Below are 18,407 nucleotides of genomic sequence, written 5' to 3'. Positions count from 1 at the left end.
AAATTATCAGGAAGACATAATAATTATAAATGTGTATGCACCTGATAAGACAGCTTCAGAAAAGTGAAGCAAATTCTGACAGAACTAAAGAAAGAGAAATATATAAGCATGTATAAATATACCTTGATTAGATTCCAGAACTAAATGATTACTTTCTAAGTGATCATGATTTTTTATTTTTTCCAATAACATTGAATTTTTAAAGGAAGACAATAGTATGAATTGTGTTTGTTATTATAATGTGATTTCATTATGTATCATACACTGACTAAAAGTTTGGGTATAAGTTTGACAAAGACTTTCTTCTAACTTCTTTTCTATTATAGAAAATATTTTAACATTTAGCTTTATTTTGCCATCTATTTTTCTTTCCACAAAGTTCATGAAATAGTTTTGAGTGAGACTTTTGAATTCAGCACTACCTCCTAACATTTAACTAACCTAAACACATCACACTTAAATGAAATCAGCTTCTAGGAGTTACAATTGAACCTTTAGGTATGAGAGAAATAAATAAAAGAATTCTTACCTTAAAGACTAGTTCTCCTACCAAGCCATTCCATGTCCCATCTTCTTGTGGGCTTCCATATTTGTGATCCGGTGCAACATAGATTTCATAGTTAAAACCCAGGTAGTTTGATAAGGCATCCAAAACATCAATGGAGAAGCCCTGGTATTTCTTCGGCTTACCCAAGACATTTTCAGAGACCATTACAAAAGGTTCTTCCTATATGGAAATAAGGGGAAATGTTTGATATTAATCTATACTGTTCCCTAAAATCAAAGATTAATTCTTTAAAGAGTTTTGCTTAAATCTAAAATTGCTTTATACTTTGAGAGAATTAAATTAGGAATATAATTTATACATTATTAATGTATCATATAATCTTTCATTTAATTATTGCTATATGAAAACTTAGATGAAAGTGACTAAAAAAATTTAGGAGCCATGAGTTCATTTTCCTTGCCATATCAATATCTATCTAAGATTCATCAAAAATAAAATTATATTTAAGAAACTATAAATTTATTATATTTATTCTCAAACATTTATTGTCTATATACGTAAAAATACATAAAATAATGTTTTAACAGATATGATCTACATATAACTCTGAAAAGATAAATTTCTAAGAACACATAATTTGGCTGAAATTTATAACATCCCATTTACTGAGAGTTGTTTGCTAAGAAATTTTGTAACGTTGATATAAACACTTATTTCATTGCAAAAATAGCTTCTCCAAGACTGCTGTGAGAAATTCACTTACCTTTTTGGTAAACTGTCTAATTTAGTAAATTAGGCAAATTGGTTTCTGCTTCTACCTCTTTTATCTTTTCCCATTTTTGTCTTCTCAAAACTAACAAATAGGCCCCTTTCACTTTTTAGAACACCTGGTGTTAAGAGAGCTCAATTGGATTGAAACATGCTGTCAGACTACAGAAAATTAGATAATCTATTCCTTAATTTTCTAAACTTGTTCAGAAATCTTTCAGCAACAGTAATGTTACAGATAACCATTCGTAGTGCATATAGTCCATCCAGCCCCCTGGGCAGGCTAATATCTCTCCTTGGGTCTAAGCCAGAATACGCAAAGATTTTCTCTTTGAATCGTTTTTCCTTGGGGACTCACAAAATAGCCTTCATTGAAATGTAAAATAATACTTTGCTTTTGGCTTTTTTTCAGAGACACTAAGTAAGTGGCTTATAAAATCACTGCACCTGTTATAGGAATATTGTCTACCATAACACTCAGTTTTCTCCCTAAACATTACCATGAGATAAATTTTTTAAGTTCTCAGTGTCAAAGAGCTTCATTTTGCTTTAGTAGTGCCTTTTGTAAATGATGAAAATAATGTAACTAATTATTGAGGTATCCCTTTTCACTTTGGATATACAGAAAATCAGTACTAAGTTTTTTGTGCTCATCTACAACCATATTGATATTGTGGTATTTATAATATTTCTTTAATCTTGGTTTTCTCAAGTACTTATGTTTCCTCATTTTGAAAATGTATTTTTAACTGTTCACTTTTTTTATAAATGGGACAGCCTTATTCTTTTTTATTTCAGAATATTATGCAAATACAAATGTTTTGATTACATGATTTGCTTCTGTGCAGTTTGAGTCCAAGTTATAAGCTTGCTCATAACCAAGAAAGCATGCATTGTACCCATTAAGTGTAAATCTTCCCTCTCCCACCTACTTGGTTTCCATTGAGTTTACTACCTTATGTGCACATGGGTGTTGATTGGTTAGTTCATGTGCTATTTGTTTTTCCATTCTTGCTACACTTCACTTAGAAAAATGGTCCTAGTTCCATTTAGGTTGTTACAAAAGGTAATAGCTCACCATTTTTATGGCTGCATAGCACTCCATAGTATACATATATAAAATTTTATTAATCCACTCATGTATTGATGGACACTTGGGTTGATTCCACATCTTTGCAATTGTGAATTATGCTGTAATAAACATTCGAGTGAAGATGTCTTTTTGATAAAATGACTTTTTTTCCTTTGGGTAAATACCCAATAGTGGGATTCCTGGATCAAATGGTAGTTCTACTTTTAGTTCTTTGAGGTATCTCCATACTATTTTCCATAGAGGTTGTACTAGTTTGCAGTCTCCCCAGCAGCGTATCAGTGTTCCCTTCTCTCCACATCCATGCCAGCATCTGTTGTTTTGGGAATTTTTAAGAAAAGCCATTCTCACTGGGGTTAGGTGATATTTCATTGTGGTTTTGATTTGCATTTCCTTGATGATTAGAGACGTTGAAAATTTTTTCATAGTTTTATTGACCATTAGTCTATCTTCTTTTGAAAACCTTCTGTTCATGTCTTTGCCCACTTTTTTATGAGGTTGTTTGATTTTTCTCTTGCTGATTTTACTGAGTTCTTTATAGATTCTGGTTATTAGCCCTTTATAGGATGTATAGAATGCAAACATTTTCTCCCATTCTGTGGGTTGTCTATTCACTCTATCGATTGTTTCCTTGGCTGTACAGTAGCTTTTTAGTTTAATCAAGTCCCATTTGTTAATTTTTGTTGTTGTGATTGCCTTTGGGGTCTTCTACATAAATTCTTTCCCTAAGCCAATATCTAGAAGAGTTTTTCGAAAATTTTCCTCTAGAATTCTTATAGTTTCATGTCCTAGGTTTAAGTTTGTTACCCATCGTAAATTAATTTCTGGGAGTACTGAGAGGTGTGGATACTGTTTCAATCATCTACATGTGGCTAACCAACTTTCACAGAACCATTTACTGAATAGGGATTCTTTTACCCAGTGTGTTTTTGTCTGCTTTGTCATACATCAGATGGCAATATGAGGATGGTTTTACATGTGGGTTCTCTCTTCTGATCCACAGGTCTATGTCTCTGTTTTTGTTGCCAGTACAATACTGTTTTCGTTATTATAGCCTTGCAGTATAGCTTGAAGTCTGGGAAAGTGATGCCTCCCGATTTGTTCTTATTGCTTAAGGTTGCTATTCAGGGTCTTCTCTGGTTCCATATGAAGCGTAGAACTATTTTTCCTAGATCTGTGAAAAATGACATTGGTATTTTAATGGGGATTGCATTGAATCTGTAGATCACTTTGGGTAATATGGACATAATAACAATGTTGATTCTACCGATCCATGAGCATGATACGTTTTTCCATCTGTTTTTGTCCTCTTCTGTTTCCTTCCTCAGTGTTTCACAGTTCTCCCTGTAGAGGTCTTTCACCTCCTTAGTTAAATATATTCCTAGATATTTTATTTTCTTTGTTGCTGTTGTGAAAGATATTGAGTTTTTGATTTGATTCCCAGCTTGACTGTTGGCATATATGAATACTACCGATTTGTGTACATTGATTTTCTAACCTGAGACTTTGCTGAATTTGTTTATCAATTCCAGGAGTCCCTTGACAGAGTCTTTGGGGTTTTCTAGATATACGATCATATTGTTAGCAAATAGCAATAGTTTGACCTAGTCTTTCTCCATTTGGATACCCTTGATTTCCTTCTCTTGTCTGATTGCTCTGGCTAGGACTTCCAGCACTATGTTAAATAGAAGTGATAGAGGGCAAACATATGTTATCTTAGAGTTAAATGAATCATAAATGAATAGCTAGATAGAGTAGGTTACTGCCAGTTGTCCTCCAGAAGAAAATTAGCAGTTTTCTTCTCTAATTATAATTTTTTTTTATATTTTAACGCTACTGAGAATAAAGACAATCTGGAGTCTTATTTCAGGCAAAAAGAGGGCATGCGAGTAATTGTGGCCAGTGTGACATAGGCAGGGTGGTTTTTGCCACATCTCTCACTGTTCTTTCTACTGCTTGCCAGCTGGAATGAACATGTAATAGATGGTCTTCTGGTAACTATCTGAGACCACGGATAAAAGTCTCTGTCCCTGACACTTGAAATGCTGTACCAGAATTGGAATGACTCTCTGGGGTTCTAGAATGTCAGAAAGAAAGAAAGAAATTTCAATTTTTTTTTGCTAAGCTACTGATTTTTTCCTGTTATAGTAGTTTTTCATTTTAGTGAATATCGATATATTGTTAGCTCAACATATAAAAGGTTTTGAGAGTGCGTCGAATTTCTAATAATACTGACTTGTTTAATCTAAATGACATCATAATAAATGAGTAAAAAGTGAACACTCAATCAATCCTTTAATTTTATGGGTAAAATACACACTCTTGGTGATTCCAAATATTTATATATTTAAAGTATATAATAAAACTTTCAGACAATTGGCAGACTTTTTGACTTTTCCTTTGATTTTTTGGACAAAATACAGACCTAGGCAATGACTATGCATTGTACAAATACATATGTCCTGAGTTCATTAGAATCAGAACGAATTAAAGGAAGTTCAAAATAAAGATCAAATTCACAGAGCACGTAAATAAGATCAGGAAGTCCCGTAATTAATATAGCCTTAAATGGTCTGTGCCATGTTGTAAATGATGGCATCAGAAAGGGTGTACTTATTTTAGTATATGCAACTTACTCATCTCTAGGTTTTGAACATCTATCAATAGGCAAATCAATTGAAAAAGGTTTCATGGAAGATATTATTTAACTGGTTTTTCTACCAATAATTTTGGGTCATATGCATTCTCTATTTTTAAGAACCTTCAAAATCTAACAAATTTGTTATGTTTAGCAATAAGTTAATTATGAGGAAGTTGAATAACACTCTTTGAGGTGATACTTAAAAAATTAAGAACTTAACTATATTGCATAGCTAAATGACAGACGTAGTAAAAATAACATCCCAATGTACACGTTCATATGAACTATTAGTGATTCTTTTTCATTTTTACTCATATCTCTTTGGAGCAATTGTTTAATATACTAAATCGTCTTATTTTCTTAGTATGCTAAACTTTCCCAAAATAATTTCAAATCAAATTTTATAAGAAAATTCCTAGGCAAATGGATTTGTTGCCAAAATCTGTTCCTAGCAATGTCACCTAGAATGGATTAAAGATGCAGAATATAAATGGTTATATTCAGCGTCCTTTTAGAGAGAGTTGATGAATTATTGATGAACATGCCTTTTAAATTTTATTCCTTAAATAAATCTTTATTGCATCCTATCATTTCTCATATGGATAAATGTTTTTAAAGCTTTGTTTTTAAGCTCTGTGACAGATTTGTATCACTCTTCGCAAATTCTATCTCAGGCTAGTTCTCTATGTGGACCATCAGCCAATATATTGGGCAGGTAAACACAGTAACAGGAATTAGATTGAAGCTCTGGGAACTACTATATAATAGAAAAGATACTTGCTCATTCTCTGTGGCAATGCATAGTTTGGTTTAATCACTTCCGTCTATGCATCTATGTCTAAAATTTATTGACTCATTAATTTATCCATTTAAAATCCATTGAGCAGCCACTGCATCCAGGTACTACACTCAATATAGTGAGAGATATGGTAAAAAGTCATAGGCCCCACTTGCAAAGTAATTATAACCTAGTAGTGGGAAAGGTACTTAATGTACTCAAAAAATACAAAGCAAAACAAAAAGCAACACACACCATAACTGGTGTCAACAAAACAGCAAAGAAATACAATGGAAATCATAAAAAAATCATAATTTTGGAGATTAACAGCTATTCACTTTTTTTTAACGGATGAGAAAACTTAAGAACAGAAACTTTCATCTCCAAGTCACAGTAAGTTACAGTAGAGGGAGGCATCATAGTTTCTCTTACTCCAACTTTATCTCTCTGAACTACCACATTTTCAACCTGTGAATTCAAATCCAGTTTATCTCCAATTTTAACACAATTTAAGGTGGTACTAGACTGGTAGAAACTCCAAATATGTGACAGAAAAAAAACCCACAAAGAAAATATCTTTATTTTAGGCTTCACATTATTCCTTCAAATAAATCTTTGAATACAATGTCCAGAACAGAAATTAAAGACATTAGGTGAAAATAAATAATTCTTCATATATTTGACCCAGCAGAAATAACAGATCACAGAAATAGATCTTTCAAGAATTCAGATATCAGAATTTTTAGATACATATTACAAATATTACATTTACTGTGTTAGAAGAAATAAAGGGAAAGTTTTCTTTTAATTAACAGGAAACTATAGAAAGCATCATTACAGAGTTGAAAAAAATTTTAGAATTAGAAAAGACAATTAACAAAACTAAGAACATAGTGACTGAGTTTATTAGCAGATTAGAAACAGATGAAGAAAGACTTAGTGAATTGTAATAGGTCAGAATTAATACCCACAATGGAAGAAGAATAAACAAAAGAATAGAAAATCCCAAAGCAAGAATAAATAAAAGAGGCATAAAAAAAGAGGTAGTGTGATAATCCCAAGTATTGTCAAGCATGTAAAGAAATAGGAGCTATCTATCATTTTCTTCTGCTGGGTGTGTAAATTTGTATAACCACTTTGAAAAGCATTTTGATTTATCTAGCAGAGTATGAAGATACTTATATACAAGCTAATATTACCTGTTCTTGAGTGTTACATGAATATTTATCTAAGTAAGAAGATATGTGTAGCTATATCCTAGCAATTACAATCTCCAGGTGTAAATACAAGACAATACCGGGCACCAAAATATATGTCCAAGAATGCTTATAGCAGCATTATTTGTAATAGCCCCAATCTTGAAATAATCTAAAAATCCAAACACTCATCAAAATGGAAAAGATACATATGTTGTGGTATACTGATGCGACTGAATACTCAACAACTTAAAATAGAAGTAACTAGAGCTATACACTAAAATGAATGAATTTTTAAAAGAATAACTAGAGTGAAAAAAGTAGTACCCAAAGAAAAAAGAGTTTGATTCCATTTATGTAACATTTAAAAACAGAAAAAATTAACTGCATTATTTAAGAATTCACACTTAGGTGGAGATACTATAAAGAAAATCAAGGAAGTTATTATCTCTGGGTGCTGGGGAGAAGATGATCAGAAAAATGATAAGGTGAGACGGCTTCGGTGGTAATGACAATATTCTATTTTTTGCTCTGGACAGTGGTTTCCTAGGGTTTATTTTATTATTTATTAATTAATGGTTTATGATTTTCTTATATGAGTATTATATTGCAATATAAAACAAAAATCAAGACAAAATGTTAACTAGGATCAGAGCTTTTGTGGAAGGAAAATAGGATAATAAGAAAGTAATCTTGAGAGTAGAGTACAGAATGGACTGTGGCTGGAGAGAGGATTAGGGGTCTGTGGCAACAGCCCAGATGACAAGAGATTATGCCCTGTGCCTATTTAACATGTATTTTCAAAGTGTAAGTAGATGGCTTTGAGTTGTCTATTATAGAGGAAAGAGGGGAAAAGAAATGATAAAATCCTGCTATTAAAATTCATTTTCCAGCAATTAGTTTCAAAGAGTATTAATAGGACTTGAGTCTAAAATGGTGAAAACCTGTTTGCCTGTTAAATGAAAACAAATTGCTAATTACAATTTGCTGATCATTTGCATGACAGATTCTCTAAGCACAAGCCTCAGCAACTGGAACAAACGAAGCTTTCACAGAGTGTCTGCAGTTTATCAATCTAAGTGCATTAGCATAAGGATCCATAGACCTTCTTGTAGAAAAGGGTGTTTCGGTGGTTGATAATTTTCATATTAGCAAGGATTTATTCACATCACTTGTTGAGTTATTAGATAATAACTTCATAATTCTGAATTTGTATTCAGTCACTTAAAAAATCTCATGCTAATTGCTTAGTTGATTTACGACACTGCAACTTGCAGATTTTGCAGTTAATTCCCATATTTTAATAACTATGTAATATTGTTTGCTAGTGATAGAGTATGAAGAAAGCATCTGACATTTTTGATGGGTACAAACTGCAAGCTCTACTGCCAAGGCTTTGGTGAGACCTGTTTAGAGGTTTTAATATGCATGACTTTCCAGGCTGCCTGGATAGCCCAACCCAGGAATGAGTCAATGGAAATTTTCTGTACTTCTGCTCACACACACCGCTCAAAGACATTAAAGAGAGAACAAGAATATTTCTTAATGGTCTGTTTAAAATTTTTTTTTTTCATAAAACATGCTCCTGGCTGAAGCAAACAAGAGTTGTCTTTATGCATGGTGTGAGCTCGTATTTTGCTCAGGGTTGACATATTCCACTTTGATATCTGCAGAATTAATGACCATCATTCTCCTTGAGGAAACCTCATTATTTTTTATAGAACATATATGAGTATGTGAAATTTTTATAAGTTCAAAAAGGCTAAAAGTACGAAATTTGTTATTAAAGAGATATCAAGACACCGCAATGGAAAAACAAACCTAAGGGATAGTTGGAGAGGAAGGAACAATCTAGGTGTTGTAAACGATAAGAATATCTGAGCTGCATGGAGTGAAGAAGAGAAGATCATAGGGATGTGCAATGAAAACAAAAAAGGGCTTTGTAGAAAGATTTTATGGAGGATTAAATGTTTAGAAAACATGCATTAAACATTTTTTTAAATCCTTGCTTAAATACTTTTACCAAACAAAAAGATTCAATTATAACTGATAAAAGTAAATAAAAATATTTAGTCAACCTAACTTCCTAAACTCATATCTTATGTATTATTTCTGATTTCTATCGTGTAGGCAATTATTTAAATAAAACTACTTTAAGTTGAACACAAAGCTAAAGCTATTGTTATGCAAGGTGATTCATTTAAAAATAAAATGCTTCATTTTAGACATTCCTTTTAAATAATGAATTGATCACATCTTAGTGGCTTAGAGGCTTAATGGAGAGTGGAGCAAACAAAAAAAAATGTTTTCTTACAAGAGAATCTGAAAGAAATATAAGATGCTGATACTGGGCATACAAGGTTACCAAAGACACTAGGCAATCACAGTAACCCAAAGTACCTTAGTTCTCATTTGCTGGTTTTCCCTAGCATGCATCTGAAAATACATTTTACGAGATAAACATTTTATGGACCACATGATTACCATATAGAAACAGAAATACCAAACTCTCGGATTGCTTTCTAAATATGAGCCCTGGACAATATTTTTTATTGTTCGTTTGGTCTAAGTTTTCATTATATTGCTAAATTTGACACTTAAGTAAATCTTACAAGTGCATATCCACATGCAAGAGTCAATTCAATTCCATAAACATTTGTTAAAAGTCTACAAGGTACAGAGTATTTTGCAAGTATGGCTATCTTTAAATAAGCTATCAAGAAACACATTTTGAGATATAGCATATTGCAGCTGCAAGGAGTGATTGGTTGTACCAAATGAAAGAAGTCTGCAAGACATTTAGCTGAAGAACCTGGCAACATTTGACTTCAGAATGATGATGATATTTACAAACTTCCTGGTTGATAAAATCATATGCCTGTTAAAATATTGTCATGCACAGTAACATTAATAAATATCAACTGAAACTTATGATAAGACCTACTCTTTATCAGGATATAGAAGCATTTAGTAAACATAAATTGAAGCTAATTAAACATTGGCATATAGCAAAAAGCCACATAAATATTAAAAAGAAAGGTCACATAGAAATTAAAAATATTTTAGGACTAGTGCCATTTCTATCCAAAATAATATTGCTTATAGGGAAATAGAAACTCAGATATCTATTCAGTCATTCAAAACGTGTTAGTGCCAAGCACACACTAAGCAGTGAACAAAACAAACAATAAACAACAACATTCTTTTAGACCTAGACTCTATTCAGAGTGACAGACAATAAACAAAATAAGTAAAAAGAATACAGTTTCTGTCAGCTGGTGATAATGAAAATGAAACAAATAATGAGAACGGGAGTATACGAGAAAGTATTGTACCTTCGATTATGCTGAAAAAACTATTCATCACATCTACGATACAGAAAATATCTATTTACATTAAAAACATTAATATGTATATTGCTACTGGGAAGAAAATGTACAAAACTCTCCACAGTGTGTAGCTGTTTAAAATTTGAAAAATATTATTATTATTGATAATAATAGCAGTAAAAACTCATATAGAACTTAATGTGTGCTAGGCACTTTTAAAATGCTTTTTGCACATTTATGCCCAATAGTCCTGAGTCTGGGAGTATAGTTACCTCCAATTTTATAGATAAGAAAACTTAGTTTAGCCAGCAGTGACAGACACTAAAATATTAGCAAGTAACCTTTCAAGGGAAAAATTATGGATGATTCTATTGTTAATTTTTGTTTCCCACATTTTGTAATTTCGCCATTGAATGTAGAATGCTTTTTTAAGTAACTCTTAAACACAAGACTGACGCAGGACCTGCAGTCTCCACCTCTAACGAAAAACCGTTCCAGCAAACGATTCCTCCAATAATGGTGAAAGATCCAGTTAGCAGGGCCTCGGCATAGATTTGCCTGACACAAAACCCTTTCTGGCTCAGAGATGATGACACAAATCGTGTTCAAATGATGGTGAAAAGTGCTACGGTCCCTTAAAAGTGGCGAAATGCTGGTGAAATAATTCTTAAGATCATGCTTCTTTCAAACTTCTGCTACCTACTCCCTGGAAATATCCAGTTTCCTGGGGCGGAACATAGATTTGTCTGCCAGAACCTGTCTCCATTCCGAGCTGAGGAATCATATGGATTAATGAGTCTAAAGCAGGAAGGAGAGACCAGTGTTGAAAATAAAATTTGTTTATAATCATCAAGAAAGTAAATGAAGTCATTCCGAAGTAAAGTATAGGAAGAGCCAGGAATGAAACTCTTGGGAGAGAATCCGATGAAGGAGGCAGGAGCAGAGAGGGCCGAGAATCAGGGGGTGCTGCTGGAAGATGCCAGAGAACAGGTTTCCAGGGGTGAGTTGCCAGTGGACTCCATGGAGGTGAGAGGTCCAGAGAGATGAGACCCGAAAGCATCCATTTCATTTGTCTCGTAGACGATTAAAACACACATTTTTAAAAAGTAGTTTCTTTGGAGCAGTGAAAATAGAAGCCAAATTTCAGTGGTTCGAGAATAAAAATAAATGACAAACTGAAGACAGAACTGAAGAGTCTGAGACACTTGCGTGAGAAAAGAATGAGTAGCATAAAGGAGATTCGGGGTCAAAGAATGTTTCTTAACTTGAACATATTTTCGGGCGAAAGGAAGAAGCAAACAGAAAATGACAACAAAAAAACTCCCTTCATGCCTGTCGTCATCCGTGTTAGTTTACATTCATCACCTCATTTAAATCTCTGGTATTGTTACTGTTATTGTCATTTTACAAAGGAGACAACTGAGACTTAGAGAAAAGTAGATAAATAATGTGCGCTTGAGGTTACAAAGCTAGCAAGACCGAAATTTGAAAACTTGGGATCCAGGTAAAAAGGCCCAGAGGGCGGACGGGAAGCAGCGCGCACAGGGCCGTCCCCCAGAGAGCGGAGAGTGGCGAGTAGATGCCACCGTGGTTCTATTTGCCGAGTGAAAGCACCGGGAATACCCAGAGAGGAGGAGGGGAAGAAGTGAAGAAGTGAGAAGTGGGAAGAGATGTTCAGCAGGACCGGAGGCGTTAGGGAAAGTGCCCGCATGTGAGAAAGCAAGCGACAGAGGAGAAAATCCCAGGTTCGCACTTGCCCCGAGGCTGCTGTAACTGGAGCAGCAGGAGGGTCCCTGCACCGCCACTGCTGGGGACCCTGGGCACAGCAGGAGACCACGGGCCTGGCACTGGCTGCTGTGGCCGGGGCAGTCCTGCTCAACTGCACTTTCCACGGGACCGGGCGGAGTAAGTGCCCACTGCCCACTGCTGGGACAGCCGGCCCGCTGCCGTTGCCGCCTCTGCCTGAAAGGCCCTGGGCAGGAGGCAAGCCAGCAGGGCCTTTGGATCTGGGAGTCTGGACACCACAGACCTGCACCATCCTGCTCAGGTGCCCTGGGTGATAGACCCTCTGTGTGCCCGGCCCTGCCTGCGCTCCCTACCCCACCCTGCCCCAGCCTGTGCACACGAACGCCGCGCCCGTCAGACCTGCTCCATGCCGTGTAGAGGCTCTGCCCCACAGGCCCGTTCTGTCCAGGGGTCCCGCTGTGCCCCACACTTGAGCTGTAACCCGCTGGCCCTTTCTGCACTGGGGGCCACTCTGCCCCACACCCTGCGGGCCTGCGGGGCCACTACACCCTGCACACCTGCTATACCTTGAGCTGCACCCTACATGGACCTCACCTTGCACAGGTGCCCCGCACCTCAGCTGCCCAGGCCTGCATGCGTGCTCGCCATACCCAGTGGACCGCCTCCATCCCATGTGCACACCCCGTCCTACAAGCCAGCTCCACCTCATGTGTGCACCTGGCACCAGAGGTGGGCCCTGGCACAAAGGCCCAGTGACAGCCCCAGGGGGACAGGGGATATGAAGCAGAGCAGCAGCAGTAGAGGCTCACAGTGCGTCTGCCCCCTCCTGCCTGGTCAAGCTTCTGGAGTAGGACCCAAGCGAATCACCTATTACCAGTTAATGCGCATGCCCCTAAACTAAGCATTGGAAACTAAGTGAGTAGAGGAAAAGTTTTCCTCCCAACAGTATCAAGCCATTTTCCTAAACAAAAGTAGTTTCTTCCCTAAAAGGAGATCTGGAGAGAACAAGGCACATAATAATTTTGCTAACTCCACTCTATATGCTTTGTAAAAACTACACTCACTGTTTCAGCCACTGACCTGGACGATCTAAGATTTTAAGAATAAGATGACAGGTTTTCTGCATGGAGTGAGCTGAATGTTTTCTGAATGATGTACCTTTTTCTTTTGATTTTATTATGAAGCCCAGTGGGAAACTTAAAAGAAAAGATTTCCTGCTTAGAGGGCAGAAACATAAGAGTAGAAAGCAAAGAGGTGCTGTTATCTAAAAGCGAGAAAAAAATCTGTAAGAATTTACAAAAATATGTGGAGACATCTGAACCTAAAGCTACAAGGGCAATATTCTATGTTTCACAAAATGATAAGCATATAAAAGAACAGTACTACAAGCGTCATTACAATTAATAATAAGTGACATAAAAATGACCTCTCTGCCAGCTTGTATCAGGACTTGGATATGGATGTTAGTATTGAATTAATTATGGGGACATATATTAAGGAATTAAAGGGAGATTCCCATAATTTACTGGAAAATATAAAGATGTATGATTTTTTCTATTGCTATATTTTATTCCATAATAAATGGGAGCGCGTGGTATAAAACCAGCCCTAACACTTGCCCTGCCTGTTAGGTCTTTCATTGGATGGAGCAAATGTCACTTAGGAGTGATAAAAACGTGAGCATTGGTCCTATTTATTCTTGTATTCCTCAGCACACACTCTAGAAGTGTCCCCAAATGTAACATTACATGTATCGAAATGCATTTTGCCTTTGGGGGCTGATGATCAAAGGTCATTCTTAAAATTATGAAAAGACTTGTAAAACAAAGATAGGATTATTTTCAAACTCTGTGTTTTGTGCTTTTGATGAATGATCTTCTTTTTTAAATTCTCCTTGACTTTTAAAAAAGTAAAAGACCTTGCTTTCAAATGCTAATCGTTGCTTCTTTATTCCCCAGTAGACTTTAGACCATTCTGTCCTCAATGCCTCATTTTCTTGAGTGCTTTATTGACCACGGTCTTAGAGATTACATTTGGCTCAGAACAACATAGCAGCTTGTTATTTTTAATTGAATTGCAGAGTACATTACATAAGAATCAATGGGTAAAATTTTAGTCTGAATATTTCATTTTCCCAATTCAAAAATTAAGCCACTAACAATGGTTAAAAATAAAAAAAAGAAAAAAGATCCTCCAGACCTACTAAAAAAAAAATCCTAAAAAATGTCAAGTTCATTTGCTCATGTTAACTTCCATCACCTTGAGAACCTGAAATTCCTTGCTGAAAGATTTTAAACATGCAAGAGTCACAAATTCAGTTCCAAGAATGATGGACTTTTTTGTTTTTAGGTTAACATAACTACTAGGCAGTTTACATGGAGCAAAGGTGTGTGAAAACCTTAAAACTGAAACCTCTTTGTATTTTGACTTATCATTAAAAAACCCAAGGGATGTATTCTGGAAAAGTATGCGCTTGCCTTCCTTTCCTTGAGCAACTTTTCCATTCCTGGGACCTCCATGCAGTGTGGTGGTTTTCCCCTTTGCTGCCTTCCCACCTCCCCAGAGGGAGCCGAATTTTAATAGTACGTTTGCATTCTGGAAGCTGACAGTTGAGTAAACTATTCCCAGGTTGGATGCTTTTTGTAGGTATCTCTTCTCATTTCCGACTACCCTGGAGTACCATATAGCACAATGGATAGTGATTTGATAAATGTTCTACTGGTCAAACCTGCTACTGTGCCTTTGAAAGAATCCAAGTTCCATGGTGGTGATTAGTTCTCTCATTATAAGACTGCCATCTAAGACTCCGTTGGCCTTTTGAAAGGGACTAGTTTCTCTACAAGATTTTGTCCTAATTTATTTTCTTTTGTAAACTGAAATTCAATTATTATGTTGTAATTTTTAAGGTTATTTTCCCCTACTGACCAGGAAGATTTCTAATATGCAAACAAGGAAAAAGCTCTGTGACTTTTTTTTTTCATTTGTTTACCCAATGCTAATTTATGTCAGCTATAAAACAGCAACAATATCAACATGCTCTCAGAACTCAAAAGTGGCAGATGAATGTGCATCTTCCTAACAACAAGCTGGATCTTTTCTAAGGTTAGAGAAATATTTAGAACGCTGAAATAGCAAGGTGTTTATATCTATATGCATTTGTTCACCTAAATATTTATTACTACATAAATATACATATAATTACTACTGAAATCAAAGATAAATACATACTTCTCATATTTTTTTAAGTCTTGGTACAATAAGACCCCCCTCCCCCAATGAAACCTTTTTCAAAAGTCTCTACATCATGTGTGAGCTTTGGAAATTGTTCTGATTCCTGTCTTTCTTTGCCCAACCATGTAGAATTTCTCTCCATGCATCGATGGTCTAGTACTCAGCCAAGACTCAAGAGACTTCACATGGCAAATTTCTGCAAATATTTTCTTCTGTACCTTCTCTTTTCCACAAAGTATCTCCAAAACTACCAACCACTTCAGCTTTCTCACACTCTGATCTCTATTTCCTAAAGTCAGTGAATCTGATAAGTTCTGTTTTGGATTGACATCTTCATGCCTCCAGTACGGAAATTGCCAGCAGCCAGAAAGCTGGGATAACTGTTGGGATCATTTAGTTGTTTCCAACCTTTTAGGTATCAAAGTCCGTTTCCACCAATTGACCAATGTCTAAAAAAGGTTTTTCCACAGTTTGCTCAGTTTTATAGTCATTTATGGCAGAAACTTAGTCCAGTCCTTATTATTTCTTCATGGTTGAAAGTAAATTAGATAAACAAGGATTCAATGTTTATTTTTGGCACATATATAACTTGAAGAAGTTATTGAATAGTTACAAGTCTTAGCCTTATCAACAAAATGCAAAAAAAAAAAAAATCTTGAAGCCTTCAGTAAAGTTTAAAGATACTAAAATACCAAGAATAAGATTTATCAGTAAGTTAGCTAGTAATGTTGTCTTTAACATTTACTAATAAACTTTAACGTCTGCTAATTTCTTAAGATATTCCTTCATGACTCTAAAATGTGTAATCTATTTCAGAAGCATGGCTCCCCGTTTTTATATTTATACTCATGCTCATTTCTGATGAATTTTAAGTAGAACTGGTTTTGTATTGCTTTGACTATGCTGAAACTATGGCATTGTCAAAAGATAACTTAAAACTTTAAGGTCACCTTAACATTAGGTTTTCTTTCAGATGCAGTAGTACATTGCATTTCTGAAAGTAATATATAATACAGTTCACACAACTTTGGTTAGAATATTCTGCAATATGCTAACAAATATTGATTTGATTATGGAAGTCAATATACCTACTGTTTTTATATCTTTGAATCTGCAAATGACTCTGTCAGTCTCTTTCCAAACTTCTGGAGAAAAGTAGCAAAGCTATTTTTCGGGAGTAAATGATATAACACATTTCTGAAATATTTACTTGTTGTTTAGTCTAAGAATTCAGGGTTCAGCTTCCAAGAGGAAAAAAATAGGGTCATGCATGGTTACTGCACATGCAATAGCAATACTAACACATGTCGGCATGACGGCGATCATCTCAAAAATTGGTGTGATGCAAAAGAATAAGAAATTGTCAAGCCATTGTCATGCATCAATTCTCATGGTGATTTTATTCAGTCAGCACTGAAGTGAATACATACTCCAGTGTTGCTATAAATTACATCGTTTGCATAGGCCATTTTTCTTCAAGTGTCTGTTTATAAAAATGACATTTTCCCTTTTTACATAAGATGGGTACAATCAGTAGAAGGACAAAACAAAATATATATACAATACAGAGCTATGTCTACTGATTACATTGTTTCAATAATAAAAAGGGGCACCAGTTTGCCTAAACTTTACACTCGGTCAGAGTTCTAACAATGGTATTTTTAACTTGTTGGTACATATTATTTACATCATGCAGGGCTACCTTTATATTCACAGAGAAATTTCTTATTAAGTTGCCTCTAAAGGAACTCTTAAAAAAGAATGTCTTATATTATACAAGGGCTGTTGGCATTTCCTGTATTTCAATTTCATGTACTTCAGATAATATTTCAATTTACTTTTAGGATACTTTAAATTCTTGATAGACTATTGTATCTACATACTTTGCGTACACTCTTTACATTGCTGGATATGCTTTCTCTCTTATCTATGCCTTGATAATCCCTGCTCTCTTTCAAAACTAATTTAAGTGTCATTCTTTAAGCCTTGACTGCTGTCCTACTCATAAATTAGATGCTTCCTTTATTTTCTCCCTTAACACTCTGTGCATAAAAAGAACTAACATATATACATAGCCAGGCTCTGTTAGAACTCCTTTGTTCTTTCCACGTACTAGTTTCTTTAATTTTCATAACAGCTCTATGAGGTAGAGAATATTATTATCTCTATTCCACAGATGAAGAAACAGAATCTCAGAATTTAATACTTGGCCTAAATTCACAGGTAGGAGAGCTGGGATTTAAACATAGCCAGTCTAGTTCTAGAGGCTCTGTTCTTTTTTTTTTTAATAGCTTTATTTAGATATAATTCACATACTATACAATTCATCCATTAAAAATGTACAATTCAATGACTTTAGTATATTCACAGATATGTGCAACCACCTTTGCAGTCAGTTTTAGAACATTATCCTCCACCAAAATAAATCCCGCTGGTGTTAGCATCATCTCCCAATCCTCCAATCTCTCCCAGCACTAGGCCAGCGCTAATCTACTTTCCATCCCTGTATGTGCCTTTAGTTTGGTCTATTATTCACATTTTATGTAAATGGAATCTTATAATATGTAGTCCACTGTGTTTAGTTTCTTTCACTTAGCATATGCTGTTTTCAAGGTTCATTCATGCTGTATCGTGTTATCACTGTGTCATTTCATTTTATTGACAAATAATATTCCATTTTAGGGTATACCACATTTTATTCATCCATTCATCAGCTGATAGACATTTGGGTTGTTTCCATTTTGGAGGCTGTTATTACTAATGCTGCCGTGAACATTTGTGTATGGACACGTTTTCATTTCTCTTGGGATTATATGTAGAGAGGAATTGCTGGATCATATAGTGACTCTGTTTAACCATTTGAGGAACTGTTTTCTGAAGCTGCTGCACCATTTTACATTTGCACCAGCAATGCATGAATGCTGATTTCCCCACATCCTTGCCAACACTTGTTGGCACTGTCCTTTTAATTGTAGCCTTCCCAGTGGGTTTGCGGTGGTAGCTCACTGTGGCTTTGATTTGCATTTCCATGATGGAAAATCATGTTGAGCTTCTTTTCATTTGCTTATTGACCATTTGTATACTTTCTTTGCAGAACTGTATAGATCCTTTGCCCATTTT

At 35.3% G+C, this 18,407-nt stretch overlaps 1 protein-coding gene across 1 annotated transcript in view; it reads right to left on the bottom strand.

Annotated features, from left to right (window-relative positions):
• The window catches only part of GRID2 (glutamate receptor, ionotropic, delta 2), a 1,246,697-nt gene that overhangs the window by 311,372 nt on the left and 916,918 nt on the right, over nt 1–18,407 (bottom strand). The window contains exon 10 of the mRNA XM_012647158.1: nt 530–727. Coding sequence (XP_012502612.1) covers nt 530–727 — 198 coding nt within the window. The remainder of the gene's footprint in view (nt 1–529; nt 728–18,407) is intronic.

This window comes from Propithecus coquereli, unplaced genomic scaffold, assembly GCF_000956105.1.
Source record: "Propithecus coquereli isolate 6110/MARCELLA unplaced genomic scaffold, Pcoq_1.0 Scaffold26, whole genome shotgun sequence".
Taxonomy (NCBI): Eukaryota; Metazoa; Chordata; class Mammalia; order Primates; family Indriidae; genus Propithecus; species Propithecus coquereli.
The sequence above is the reverse complement of the archived record's forward strand: the minus strand, read 5'-3'. Positions and strand labels throughout refer to the sequence as shown.